The 13,232-nt window shown below is 35.2% G+C and overlaps 1 protein-coding gene across 4 annotated transcripts; it reads right to left on the minus strand.

Annotated features, from left to right (window-relative positions):
- Positions 1–324: 324 nt before the first annotated feature.
- Positions 325–12,908, minus strand: LOC127859480 (uncharacterized). 4 transcript variants are annotated; one of them, XM_052396926.1, is made up of 8 exons: positions 12,658–12,903; positions 8,771–9,346; positions 7,959–8,198; positions 6,942–7,165; positions 5,078–5,181; positions 4,348–4,439; positions 3,978–4,061; positions 325–3,687 (listed from the first exon to the last, which is right to left on the minus strand). In XM_052396926.1, exons 2-8 carry the CDS (start codon positions 9,327–9,329, stop codon positions 1,571–1,573), a joined length of 3,420 nt encoding a protein of 1,139 aa, XP_052252886.1. In that variant the 5' UTR covers positions 9,330–9,346; positions 12,658–12,903; the 3' UTR covers positions 325–1,570. The 4 variants fall into 4 exon arrangements, with proteins under 4 accessions (XP_052252886.1, XP_052252887.1, XP_052252889.1 ...); XM_052396927.1 differs by lacking the exons at positions 325–3,687; positions 3,978–4,061; positions 4,348–4,439; positions 5,078–5,181 and adding exons at positions 5,188–6,256; positions 6,482–6,566 and having other exon boundaries at positions 12,658–12,908; XM_052396929.1 differs by lacking the exons at positions 325–3,687; positions 3,978–4,061; positions 4,348–4,439; positions 5,078–5,181 and adding exons at positions 5,188–6,256; positions 6,482–6,550 and having other exon boundaries at positions 12,658–12,907.
- Positions 12,909–13,232: the final 324 nt, after the last annotated feature.

Here is a 13,232-nt window from a genome sequence, read left to right on the forward strand (position 1 = left end):
TTTTAAGCCTTTATTCTTCCATTCTCAAAATGTGAAGTTAATACTTAATAATAATCAGTAACAAGCTTATTTTTCCTACATTTACCAAATCTCTTTAATCTAAACTCAATCATGCTTCTATATAAAAAAATCTTCGTGTCTTTACTTTTATCTACTAATTATATAAGCAGTAATGAAATATAAAAGAAGACATTGGCTCCTATGATAACTGATAACAGGTGGTATAGTCCATTGAATATATAAGTTAACAGTTCAATCAGTGTAGCTGTTTTCTGCACGTGAGGTATCAACACGTCCTTTAAATAAACAATTGTAAACAAATAATTATAATAATTATATTTAATTATTTGTTTGTCTGATAACAATGTAATGACAAACATGTATGTGCAAGACATTGACATATATGTAGATGAAAAACGAAAGTATAATAACACTATGTATGATCAGAAATTATGACAATGGCACATTATTGCCATTGATAGCACGTATTTATAACATTAACGTTACACAACCAGATAACATATATTCCATTTCAAACAAATGGTATTTGTTTGTGCCCCTGACCACTTTATTTGATAATATAAAACAAAGCTCATATAACAAGTACACGCGGATTTATATGTGAAAACATATGAATAATACTACACACATGTTATAATAAAGTGTGCAAGCATGCGTCACAGCGCTTCATCCCGGAATTTTGCCTTCAGGTGACATTTAACTGATAGATCAAGACTAGATCTATGAAATTGTGAATTAGCATAAGACCAACAGCACTCGGATAAGTATTGCAAAGGTCAACTACAATGAATGTACATAGAAATAATAATCAATCATGTGCAATAACATTGAAACATTTTGCCATACACAATGATTTAGGCCTAGATTGTAAAACATATTTTATAATTAAATTATGTAAAATGTCAGATATCGATAAATCCTAATAAATCGTACAAAAAGAACACAACCAATTAACACGATGGTGAGGTAAAAATTACCAACATTCCAGTAGTATTGGTCTAGTGAATATAGAGACATTTAAAACTTGCGATAATGTACACACTAGAGCAGTATAGATGATTTGACCACCGCTAAAGAAATCAATTAAAAATATAATAAACCCTCCTTACAGGGATATTAACACTCATTGCGCAACAACTTTGAATAGTACCATGACTAGTACATGTATATCATATTCTAACGTTATCTTCAGATTGCGTTGAAATATTATATTTTACATGATTCTAATGTTATGGTACTTACAATGCCTTACACTCTGACAAGTTTAAATGTCAATATGAGTTGTACGATAAAATGTTTCTGAACATATTATGTTCCCCAAAATAACTTATATTGGGAAATAACGTACAGTCGTTTCTTTCTATAAAATTAAATGAGGTTAAAACCTCATCAGATTTGAGACGATGCACATGCACAAGTAAATCGTATTTCTTGTATATAGGTATATTATTGGTTAGGTATAAAACGTTAATGAAAATGGAATAGGAACTCAACGCCTATAATAAGGATATATGTTTGCCATTAATCATAGAAACATTATTGTTAATATTTACATCACCGTACATTGAAACCGAACACCATCATCTGTGCCATATTCTTCATCAGGGTCTAATGACCCAGAAATCATTAACTCTGGAAACATGGTTTCTGACAAAGTTGCCGCCGACAAATTTTGTACCATTCGTGTAGCATTACGCGAAACGAATTTGCTAAATCCAAGTTTGGCTAAAGATTGATATGTTGGTAACAGGGGCCGATATTCTTCTTGTTTCTGTATCTGCATGCACTTATTGAATAGGCTAACGTGCAGATTACTTAAGCACATTGGGAGAGCTGTAGACAACTGGTATTCCGCTACCGCCTCTTTACTTCCTACGACTTTCGACATGCCTGTACTGAACGCAGTGATAATATCATCTTTAGCCGTTTCATCTCGGACAGGAAGCACGATGTCATCACCTGCAAATACGGCATATGTTTCTAGGTAATATTTAAGTACAGCTATGAAAGCGTCATCTCGTTTAAGCTCCTGCAGCACCTGTGACACAGATTCAGCAAACGTAAGGTTTCCATACTCGATATTAGCCCCTTTAGGTATGCATGTGTCTACTAAAAGCTCTGTAGCCTTCGGTCCAAATACTTCAGATATGTGGATCCCTTCCCTGTCATGGCAGAGAGCAGATGAAACTTTCGTGCCCAAACTGAGGTCGATGTACAAAGCAAAGACCCATTGCTTGCATATGTTTGGTCCCGTAAGAACAGACACTGCCACTTGTTCGAGACTTATCTGTTTTGCGAAAATATTCTCGAGTTCGGCTTGGATGTCTTGAAGTGCTGATAACGCTTTTGTGTATTCGGAGTTCATTATCATCATTTGAATAAGGTATCCCCAGCAGGGATAAACACAACCAATAAAAGACTGTCCTGCGTTACCTCTGGCAACAAAGTCATCAACGTCATCAATTATCTGATCGAGAACTGGTCCAATATCTGAACTGGCGATGTTGAGTGTTTCAAGCGCATGGTTCAGCGCTGCAATTGGCCGCGACAAACATTTCTGAAGCTCTGAAGCATATTCACGAAGAACAGACTCCGAAAGACCGCTCAGCAAGTTTTTCGTACAAATAAAATAATGCGCCAAATATCCAGCGCCGAAAGCTTTTGAAGTATTGTTTAACAGTATCAGTAGACATTCACCTGATTTGGATGCCCAATCTTTCGTTGGAATATTCTCGCATGCATACAAGAATATGCTTTTAACAACCGAGGAAGACAACCTATATTGCGACAATGCTTCTTCAACGATTTCTCTGAAAACCAGAAAACAAGCTCGCTGTTCAGTCGACAAAGCTCTTAAAAGCGTTCGTTCGGCTACAGAAAATGACAAACACCAACTGGTTTGTGCATCACCGACAGATTTCGTTGGGACATCATCGATTATTTCACAATATTCAGACTGGCTGATATATGGTACAAAATGACAACCTGCACTAAATATAGTTTGCACCATATCGGGCATTGGAAACATGCCCGGTCTACTTCTTGAAATCCATTCAACGGCAAATGTGGGCCAGTCGCAAGAAAATGCAATAATGCACTTGGATGTTAAACCTGCATATTTTGAGACTTTTAAAATAATCGTCTTAATTTCGTCGTGAAGAACGTCAACTGATAGTTCAAATGTTTTCAGGTAGACAGTACTATGTGTTTTTTCAAGACGCCATTTCCATAATGAAGGTTGGACAGGTTTCAGCTTGACTGGACCGTCAGATGGGTCGCCACACACTACAAGATCTTTTCGAGACGTTTTCTCATTATCAAACACAGCTTTCGTATCATGAGGAATATACAAAATAGGCATATTTTTTTCTTTAAACTGGTGTCCACTGTGTGAAGATAAATAGGTCAATGACAAGCTTTGAAAGGCGGTTCCTGAATATGCAGTTGGTATTGCTTCTGAAATGAAGTCGCCTACAATATGGATTGCTGCATCTTCCCATGAATTGTACGGAGGTTTGAAAAAGTGAACTAGCGATGGCTTTAAACTTTGCAAATATCCGGACTGTATGATAATCTTTAGCATCACATCCAAATGACTAATTGGGAAGATACCATTTCCCTTTGTGGATTCATCTAAGTCCACGTGCTGTTGTTCGTGCTGTGATTCTGTAAATCAAAAGCAAAACTTACATTTAAAGCTTTGTGTAAAATGTACTTTTCAAGGGTTACTTCTGTGCGCAACATAAACCGAATAAATTCTACGTTAATAGTCACAACGAAAATGTGCAAAAAATGTAAGATATTTGAACGAGAATGTACGCTAGTAATTGAATGGAGGATTAGGCAATTGTTATGAATTGGCGATATTAAAACAACGAAAATTTCAGTAATACTACAGTCTATAAGTTACCAAATTGTAATTAATTCCAATATTTGCAAGCAAAGAAATATCTTACCAAGTTCTTTAAACCAGTCTTTTCTCCGCAAACTTACATAGTGCGATTCAAGAAGATGGGCTATACGAACGTCACCTTTGATTTCTGAACATATCAATGTGTTTAAATAATGATTTGTAATCTGTTAAACTATAAGATGGTTTCAAATACAAACATGAATATGTGCTTCTCTCTCGTGAAAAACAAGTTAGCACTATAATGTCCCGTAAACCTGTTACATAATGCGTAGATAATAATACATAAAGTTAGGTTTAATAATAACTTTTTTATCAAAAATATCTATTAACTATGTACATAGTGAGCAAACGGACACCAATTTTGTAGGTTATACAAAAACAGAAAATCATTGTCAACGTTTTCATAAACTTACGCGAGCAAGACTTAGGCAAAATGGTTGTTTTACGCTGGTCTGCAATTCCGCCATAGATTACAATCTCCATTTGCAGAACTTCGGCAATAGCGCTGAAATGTAGAAAAGTAATGGCGTGTATCAGTTAACAAAAACACACACTTAAGTTTGCGACATTCATCTACTGTTGTACATCTTCTGTATAAATGTCATTTACTATTCCTTCGTTTGTTCAATTGCAAAATATACGTACTTATCATGTACTCACTTACTTATTTAATTATAAGATTAAACAACACAAAGCACCAACATTTCTTAGACATGAAACGCCCCTGTTGTTGGAATATTTTACTTTTTAATCAAAACAAGAACATGAAAATGCTTTCGAAATGAAGCTGCAAATTGTAATTAAAATAAGTTATTTAAAGTAAGCATCCAGTTCATAGAACTGAAAACATTTCGAAGATTCCAAAAAAGAAATTGTTAAAAGCCCTTGAGTCCAAATTACTGTTTAACATATACGAAACAAGTCAAACTCTTAAGCATTTTCTCATCTTGATAAGATAATATCACCAATCCAGATGTAATCAATATCAAGTGTTGAACATCGCTAAATATATCAAATAACTTTCCCATTAAATTATCTCAAACAAAACGCCGAAATTAGTAGCGAATGAACGTATGATGGAACGTGTGCCCATTTAAATTCGTTCGGCAAGGATGGCAAAGCTTGTCTAGCACATCGTCTCACTTGAGAATCATGTGGTCACCCCATTCCCCGTCTCTCCCCATCCGCAACAGATACTGGTCCCAGGTTTCGCCTGCCAAAAATGCATCCAGACTAGACCCATCGTCCTGCAACATTTACATTTTAAAACTTAATATAATTTTAAAGCATACATACGTTTCAACGTTTAACATAACGCAGGCCTTCACCTGACTTTAGGTGAAACCATAGAAAAACAAGGGCTGTTTGTAAAACATGCATGCCCCCCATATGGGCTGTCCATTGAAGTGGCAGCCATTGTGTGAATACGTTTTTTGTCACTGTGACCTTGACCTTTGACTTAGTGACCTGAAAATCAATAGGGGTCATCTGCGAGTCATGATCAATGTACCTATGAAGTGTCATGATCCTAGGCAAAAGCGTTCTCGAGTTATCATCCGGAAACAATTTTACTGTTTCGGGTCACCGTGACCTTACCTTTGACCTAGTGACCTCAAAATCAATAGGGGTCATCTGCGAGTCATGATCAATCTACCCATGAAGTTTCATGATCCTAGGTATATGAGTTATTGAGTTATTATCCGTAAACCATTTTACTATTTCGGGTCACCGTGACCTTGATCTTTGACCTAGTGATCTCAAAATCAATAGGGGTCATCTGCGAGTCATGATCTATCTAACGATGAAGTTTCATGATCCTAGGGCGTATGCGTTCTTGAGTTATCATCCGGAAACCATTTTACTATTTCGGGTCACCGTGACCTTGACCTTTGACCTAGTGACCTCAAAATAAATAGGGGTCATCTGCGAGTCATGATCAACGTACCTATGAAGTTTCATGATCCTAGGCCCAAGCGTTCTTGAGTTATCATCCGGAAACCACCTGGTGGACGGACCGACAGACCGACATACCGACAGACCGACCGACATGTGCAAAGCAATATACCCCCTCTTCTTCGAAGGGGGGCATACATATAGGAATTTTTGCATCAAAATATAGGAGGTTTGGGCTTGTGTAGGGTTAAAATATTAAAATTGTATGGTAAAAAGTAATGTTCTAGATATATGTACAGAACTTCAGACTTACTTGTTTTCCGTCAATAATCATTAAATTCATGTTTTACTTAACAAAACAGTCCCTCGTCTTCACCACCAAGGCGATATGCTGATGCAGCATCACACTGTGGTCATCAATGTGGACACCTGAATTTTTTTATCAAAAAAGTTAGCAATCAACAAAACACAAAACATTATTAAACATCGTTTTACAACCTAACATAAGAGTGCAACATAACATTGATATTGTATGAAGGTATTGAAACCGAAAACATGAAACAGGAAGAGATCAGGAAGAGCATTTAATATACCCTCAGAAGAGCATCCCTGTGGAAAGACCTGTTACAAATATCTACTAGGATTTGTTCTCACCTTTGAAATGGTTGTATTTTTCTTCATCAAAGGTGTCCATATAGATCACAATGGTGTACAACAGCACTCCTGCAAGATGGTGATGCTTTGGAACAGGAGGGACAGCTTTTTACACTGTAAATTAAAATATCTAAAGGCAGTATTACTTCTTATAAGTATTTTTTAAAAGAGGAAATTTTCAGAACAAAATAGAGGAAAAAAGTCAAAAATATAGGAAAATATAGGAAATATAGGAGGGTTTTGAAAAATATGGGAAAATTCTCCAAAATATAGGGATATAGAAATCAGTTGACGGATAACGCATTACTGTTTGTATACTTGGACGTGTCACTGCTGCATTGAGAAAAATATACTATATGCTTGTTGTCTTTGTTGTTTCTTATCTATACTTTTAATGACACAAAAACGGGGTCAGCAATTAAAAGGTGTTGAAGTTGTGTAAGGTCTGCCATGCACATACCGCATAAGGATGAGTTCGTAAGTACTCTACGGAAGCCTCTCGGAGACTGTAGATGTCGTGCTCAAAAATTCCCTGCGTTCTCAACTGATCCACCACCGCCGCGAATAAGCAGTTGCCATCGTTGGGAACGTCTTGCACGATCAGATTGTCTATTTGGAACATTGTCTGCAAACGTCGTAACGCACCAACAGCTTCCAATGATGATATTAATGTCCCGCCGCACCCTACAAATAGGCTTTGTTTTAATTTAAGCAATATTAAAACTGCAAAAGGAATACCAATGGTCGTTTTGTTTTTCGATGTTTATATTGAATCGAACTAACAACGTATAATTTCCTGATGGAGCTAACGATTCAATACTGAATAGTATAACAGTGTGCGTTTGACGCCTCACATTTTCAGCTTTGCTAGAGAAATTGCTAGAAAATTTTGTTATTTCTTTTAAAATACGCTCACATAAATATAAAGGGCATATGATTTAAAAAGTACAGTACCAAATGTATTCATAAGAAAATCCAGTATTCCGGTACTGACCTTTAACAAAACAAACTGTAGTTTTGGCTTTTTATCATATAAAACAAGTTTGATGTGTATGAATTCAATGTTCATTATTACATCGAATTATTGGAAGTAATACACAGTTATCAGAGAGAATGTGAAGTAACAGATCATTATATCCGATAGAATGCTATTTAAATCGATACTTTCGATTTAGTACTTTTTCTAAAAAAAAAACAACAAACAAATCCCTTTTGATGGAAATTTTGCGCAATGTAAATCAAAAACAAACAAAATTTGAAAAATTTCCATAGTTTAGTACCAGTAAAAGATTTTACCCAATGAAGTTACTGGGACGAGAGAAAAAGCAACGGTTCAAGCGATCACACATTGCTCTTCGACACCGCTGCTCAATGAAATTTAATACTGTTAGGGACTTAGGAATGTTGTTAATGATAATGTTAAGAACATCCAACCAATAAGTAGTTGGATATAGTATTTTAAAAAAACAACACTGACTTTGACATTTGCCATTGTTTTGTTGATCTTGATTCCATCCTCCATTCGACGAACCTCCGCTGTAACTGCTGTTTCCATGGCACTGCATACAAGGCACGTATTCGCTTACACCAGCGCTTGTCAAGCGCGCTAAAATTGTGTCAGTGTCTGTCTCGTTGCTATTGGCGACATTCGCCAATACTGATGGCGGCATAAACATAGGGATCTTGTTTTTCATTTTCGGGCGTATTTTATATGTACCTTAAATGTTACAACAATACTAAAGAAAGATTAAATAAGACCGTTAGTAAAGTTTCATCTCGTTAACCCTTTGCATGCTGGGAAATTTGTCGTCTGATAAAATGTCGTCTGCTGAATTTCTAAAATAAGCATTTTCTTCATTTTTTTTCAAAGAATACTATCAGAATAGCAAACAGTTTGGATCCAGATGAGACGCCACGTTCTGTGGCGTCTCATCTGGATCCAAACTGTTTGCAAAGGCCTTTAAAATTCAGCTCCAGCGCTTTAAGGGTTAACAATTTTAATGAGATGGGAAATTTCACATAGATTAACAAAGTGGAGCTCAAAGCAATAGAAAACTGTAATTATAAACACGATTTCGTGTAATATATTTAATTATAAACCCTCGTTATTCCGAAAAAGCAAAGATGGCATTTAAACCTAACTTTTAAGCTTAACTTCGGTATTATAAAGCCAATACAACAACAAATTGGCATAAATTATATTATCAACACGTACCAAAGAACAACAGATCAAACAGTTTCACATTTTGAAGTTAATACATTTAAAAGCAAACTTAACGAAAGTCATACCAGTGATTGGTGGAAGATTGAAATCGGTGACGTCTGATGGAATATTTCCATTGCATGAAACGATTTTCCGCTTTTGCTTAGAATGCGCGGCACGGCCAGTGTAGGCACTTATCCCTTTATGATCTTCCTTCGTCAAGACCCACTCGCTTGCCTTGACCTCATTTGAAATCCTAATTCTCTCGGCATTACATGCATTTTTGTTAGTCCGTTTAGGCTTGTATGGTATTTCCACAGGCGTTTCTTTCAGTGCGAATGGAAAAGGTACAGTTTTATAAATCTCGTCTGTTGATGTTGAATTTGAAGTTTCAGCAACGGTGAAGTCCGTTTCTCCATTCATATCATGTTCGAAATGTTCCTCTGTGTGTTGGAAAGAAATCTTTCCAATACTTCTGTCGGCTTCAGAAAATAGATCCCAATCAAACTCTGATGTAGCATCCTCATTTGCATTAATAGTTTTATGGAAGGTGTCAGACCTAACATCATCTTCGTTGTCAACATAATCGTCATCGGATATGTCATTTTCGAAATAATTGTTCGAGGACTCTGAGAGGGAAGCCATTACGTGTGAAACATACTCTGAAATCATTTGTTTTAGCTTCTTTATAAAACGAAACTGTTATCGTCAGAATTATAACATTTTATAAACATTGTTCCAAAATTGAACAATCTGCATATATTACTATTGTGTTGATAAAACTCTCAAGCTCTCAAATACTATACATCAAACACACATAGAACGACAAATCTCTTTTATAAAACTAATGAAAGGACCGCTTTTGGTGTTAACGTTTGACATTTTTCCTTTGTGTGTTCAACATTTCTTGTTTTACTGAATATGCTGTGTTTTATATTATATTGGACATATAATATCTGGCAAACTTAACTTTAATACATATTTTGAACAGTTCAGATAAATAAATAGCGGCAATATTGCGATACTCAGCAAAAGTATCTGGTATCATGAATCAACTGTGTTCCAAGTAAACGAAGATGTTTACTAGATACAGTCAAAAATGGTCGCTAATAAATAAAATAAAATAGTTATAATGTTTTACTTTAAATTTATTTTAAAGCCCCAGCGTAAAATCCAAGAACAGCTCTGCACACTGAATCAACAGCTTTTTTGTCGGACCAATATTTTGCGCTCCATTAACAAGATGTTTTGTCAATATGTACTTACACTATATGTAAACTATTTCGCTAACGAAACATTTTGATAATTTTATTTACTATGTATTAAACAGATTCATATTTTAAGTCAAACGCATGTCATATTTTAAGGTCGTTTTGTGACAGACGCATAACTTTCAAATATATGACTAAAGATACCTATGAGGTAAATTGTACTGAACAAATATAAATATTGAGTAGCGTATAACGTGTACATTGATATTGCTAGATAAGCAGGAACAAAGTGCTGTTAATTAAACGACAAATATGTCTGAAGCTCGGATTAAACTCACCTAATCCTTTTGACTTAAACGATAATCTGCCCTTACAATTGCGAGATGTCCTCAACTCTTTTTACAAATTACCTTTATGTAATAAGCAACAGATACAACTTTCATTTAACAAATCATACACATGAAAACGGGTATGAATACAGTCTCATAAATTAAACTATCAAGTAAAATCTTGAACTTGAGGTTGCGTGTCTGGCTATTACCTTCTGTGTCTGGACTCAATGAACAAAACATTTGAGCAGTTATATGAAACCACTCACAAGATTTGGATCAGAGACGAACATTCGATACGAATAAAAAATTATGTAGCTAAATTATGTATCCTTTATGTGTGACCTTGATAGTGCACCGGTGGGACTGACTCTGCACATCCTTTTCAATGCTCTCAAAGTTTGAGTCAAGTGTCATTAAAAATTCGTTGATGTTACGATATCAAACAATACAGTCATATAGGTGCGGTTAAACTTTAACCTTTAAAGGGACCTTTTCACAGATTTTGGCATATTTTGAAGTTTGTCATGAAATGCTTTATATTGACAAATGAAAACATTGGATCTTAAAAGCTCCAGTAAAAAATCAAGGATAAAATTTAAAAAAAGGGAAACAAAGTAGCCGGTACCAGGGCTCGAACCAGTGACCCCCGGAGTCCTGGAGTTAGTCTGAAGTTAAAACGCATTAGCCCTCTCGGCTATTTCGCCTGATATATAAAGTTTAAGTATTTTAAACGTTTTATAAGCAATCTTCGTAGTTTCGTAAATTTAAACGACAACAACAGAACTCTCCATATTATTCAATCGTTTCGCGTTGCAACGCTTTATAATTTTTAGGTTTTCAAATCGTCAAAAGATGCATATAATGGCTATATTAGACCATGGTAAATGTTCAGTATTACTGTTTCCTCCCAAATATCATAACTAAAACGAAAATTTGCGAATCTGAAACAACTTTTTTCAATTTTGTCAATTTACCAAACCGTGAAAAGATCCCTTTAACCTTTAAACAATACATGAAGTTCAATTATGTACATTTCAGCAAATTACAATTTAATTTGTTAAGTAGCATCCGTTTTTTCAGAACTTTGCCACATTTCAGGGTTATATGTCTGGTAAATACACGGATGTAAACGAAGAACATTAGAACAGTTATTTTCAAAATCCCAGTTCCTTCTTTTGTGTCACTTTATTATAGTTTGGTTATTACTTGTGAGCGTTAGCTCACAACCAATTTAGAGAGGCAGTTTTGCAAGTCAATCTGCTTAAGCTACGCTAGGAACGAACACTGAAAGTCAGTCTGCTGTTAGCTACGCTAGGAACGATAACCACTGCCTGACTTCACTACCTGCAGTAAAATTATGCCGACGACGAATGCTAGGAGCGTCTGCTCTGCTACTGCATTGTGTGTATTAAATCAATAGTGCTTAACAATTTGTTATACGAAATTTGCAATTCTCGTGTTTATCATTGAAATCTGTACATATTGGCTGCTTTCAGGGAAAACGGGACCAAATCCATGTCAAATAAGATGAGCCTGTGCGCACTGATTAGCCTGTGCAATGCGCACAAGCTAATCAAGGACGACATATGATTTTATGGTGTTTTTCGTTTAAAGACAGTCTCTGGTACAGGGATGACAATAAATGCATATGCATTAAACCCTGTTTTCCCAAAATGAAGCTTAAATTATCTTTTTTAATTATAATTTGAAAAAATCTCACATCAGCCTGTGCTTTAAGACTGACTCTTTATAAATTTGAAAAGGGTGTGTTTTCAAACTTGCGATATAAAAAGCAATAACATAATTTTGAAAACTGAGTTGCGTCTAAGATTATACAACAGCGAACAACTTCAGCGCTTTGATTGATATCGCAACAGGAGTTACACAGGGGACACAATCATGTCGCGAATAGAAAGTCGGGCGTACAGACAAACAATTTTGACAAAGTCAAATACAGACAAAGTAAACGTAACCAGTTATTCGATTTTCTGATGATTTTAACAGATACTTAAATATCGGTTAGATAAAATCATTACTTTTGCTGACAAGTGCTCTTCTTTCGATTTAGCATATCGTTACATGTGGGGTGTGTAAATTATATTATATGAACACGCTTAAGGTTTTGTTGTTTTTTTCACAAACAGAGAATGTTCATTAAAAACATCCGTGTATGTTGATAAACTGATACTGCTTATACTGACAAAAGGTTCATGTTAACAAAAACTGTATAACTTTATATTTTAAATGTAATTCTTTCGATTTTAAAATCGAAAGTTGTCATGTGAACTATACTTATATACTACTAGATAATACAACATTTGTTGTTGTTTTTTTAATCAAATTAACTTTAAGATCGACACTACTACATGTGTTATGCATACAAAATGTATACTTGATTCCGAACATGAAGCATGATGATTGAAAACAAACCTTAATGGCGCATTTCAATGAACCTCCGTTGGAAAATCCGATTTAATAGGTGATTGTCTCACTTAATTCAATATGCGGTGTGTCAAATAAGATCATAATCGACGTTACTTTAAGTTAAGTCTACATTTGTCAAAGAAAAAACTTTGAAATTTCCAAAGTGTTTATATTTATACATGAATCACCAAATATATTTAGTGGTTAACTAATACACTACAGATATACCACTGATACACAGGTTATTAATGTTATCAATCGATAGGGAATATAGCTATACGTAGTACTACCTACCGTGTTAAAGTCTTATTTGATAATGACTATCTTAGTAAAGAACGGCAATCTGATTTTGAATAAATTTGAGCTTCGCTGTGGGAAAAGGTGTCTAAATGCACGTGCGTAAAGTTTCGTCGCGGATTTTCCGCCAAAATGGATTTTTTCAAAAAGAGGCTTTATTTAAACGAAAAATATAATTATAACGGACAGTGTCGTCCCTGATTAGCCTGTGCGAAGTGACTCATTTCTTTAATTCATCATACTATTGATATCCATGAACAAAAACGTTTAATAACACAACAAGT

The sequence above is a fragment of the Dreissena polymorpha genome, chromosome 15 (assembly GCF_020536995.1).
Source record: "Dreissena polymorpha isolate Duluth1 chromosome 15, UMN_Dpol_1.0, whole genome shotgun sequence".
Lineage (NCBI taxonomy): Eukaryota > Metazoa > Mollusca > Bivalvia > Myida > Dreissenidae > Dreissena > Dreissena polymorpha.

Coding starts and splice junctions, on each gene's coding strand:
- LOC127859480 (XM_052396926.1), bottom strand. CDS start 9,329: ATGGCTTCCCTCTCAGAGTCCTCGAACAATTATTTCGAAAATGACATA. Junction 8,199..8,770: donor CAATCTTCCACCAATCACTG/GTATGACTTTCG, acceptor GTAACATTTAAG/GTACATATAAAATACGCCCG. Junction 5,182..6,941: donor TACGAACTCATCCTTATGCG/GTATGTGCATGG, acceptor TAAATGTTGCAG/GACGATGGGTCTAGTCTGGA.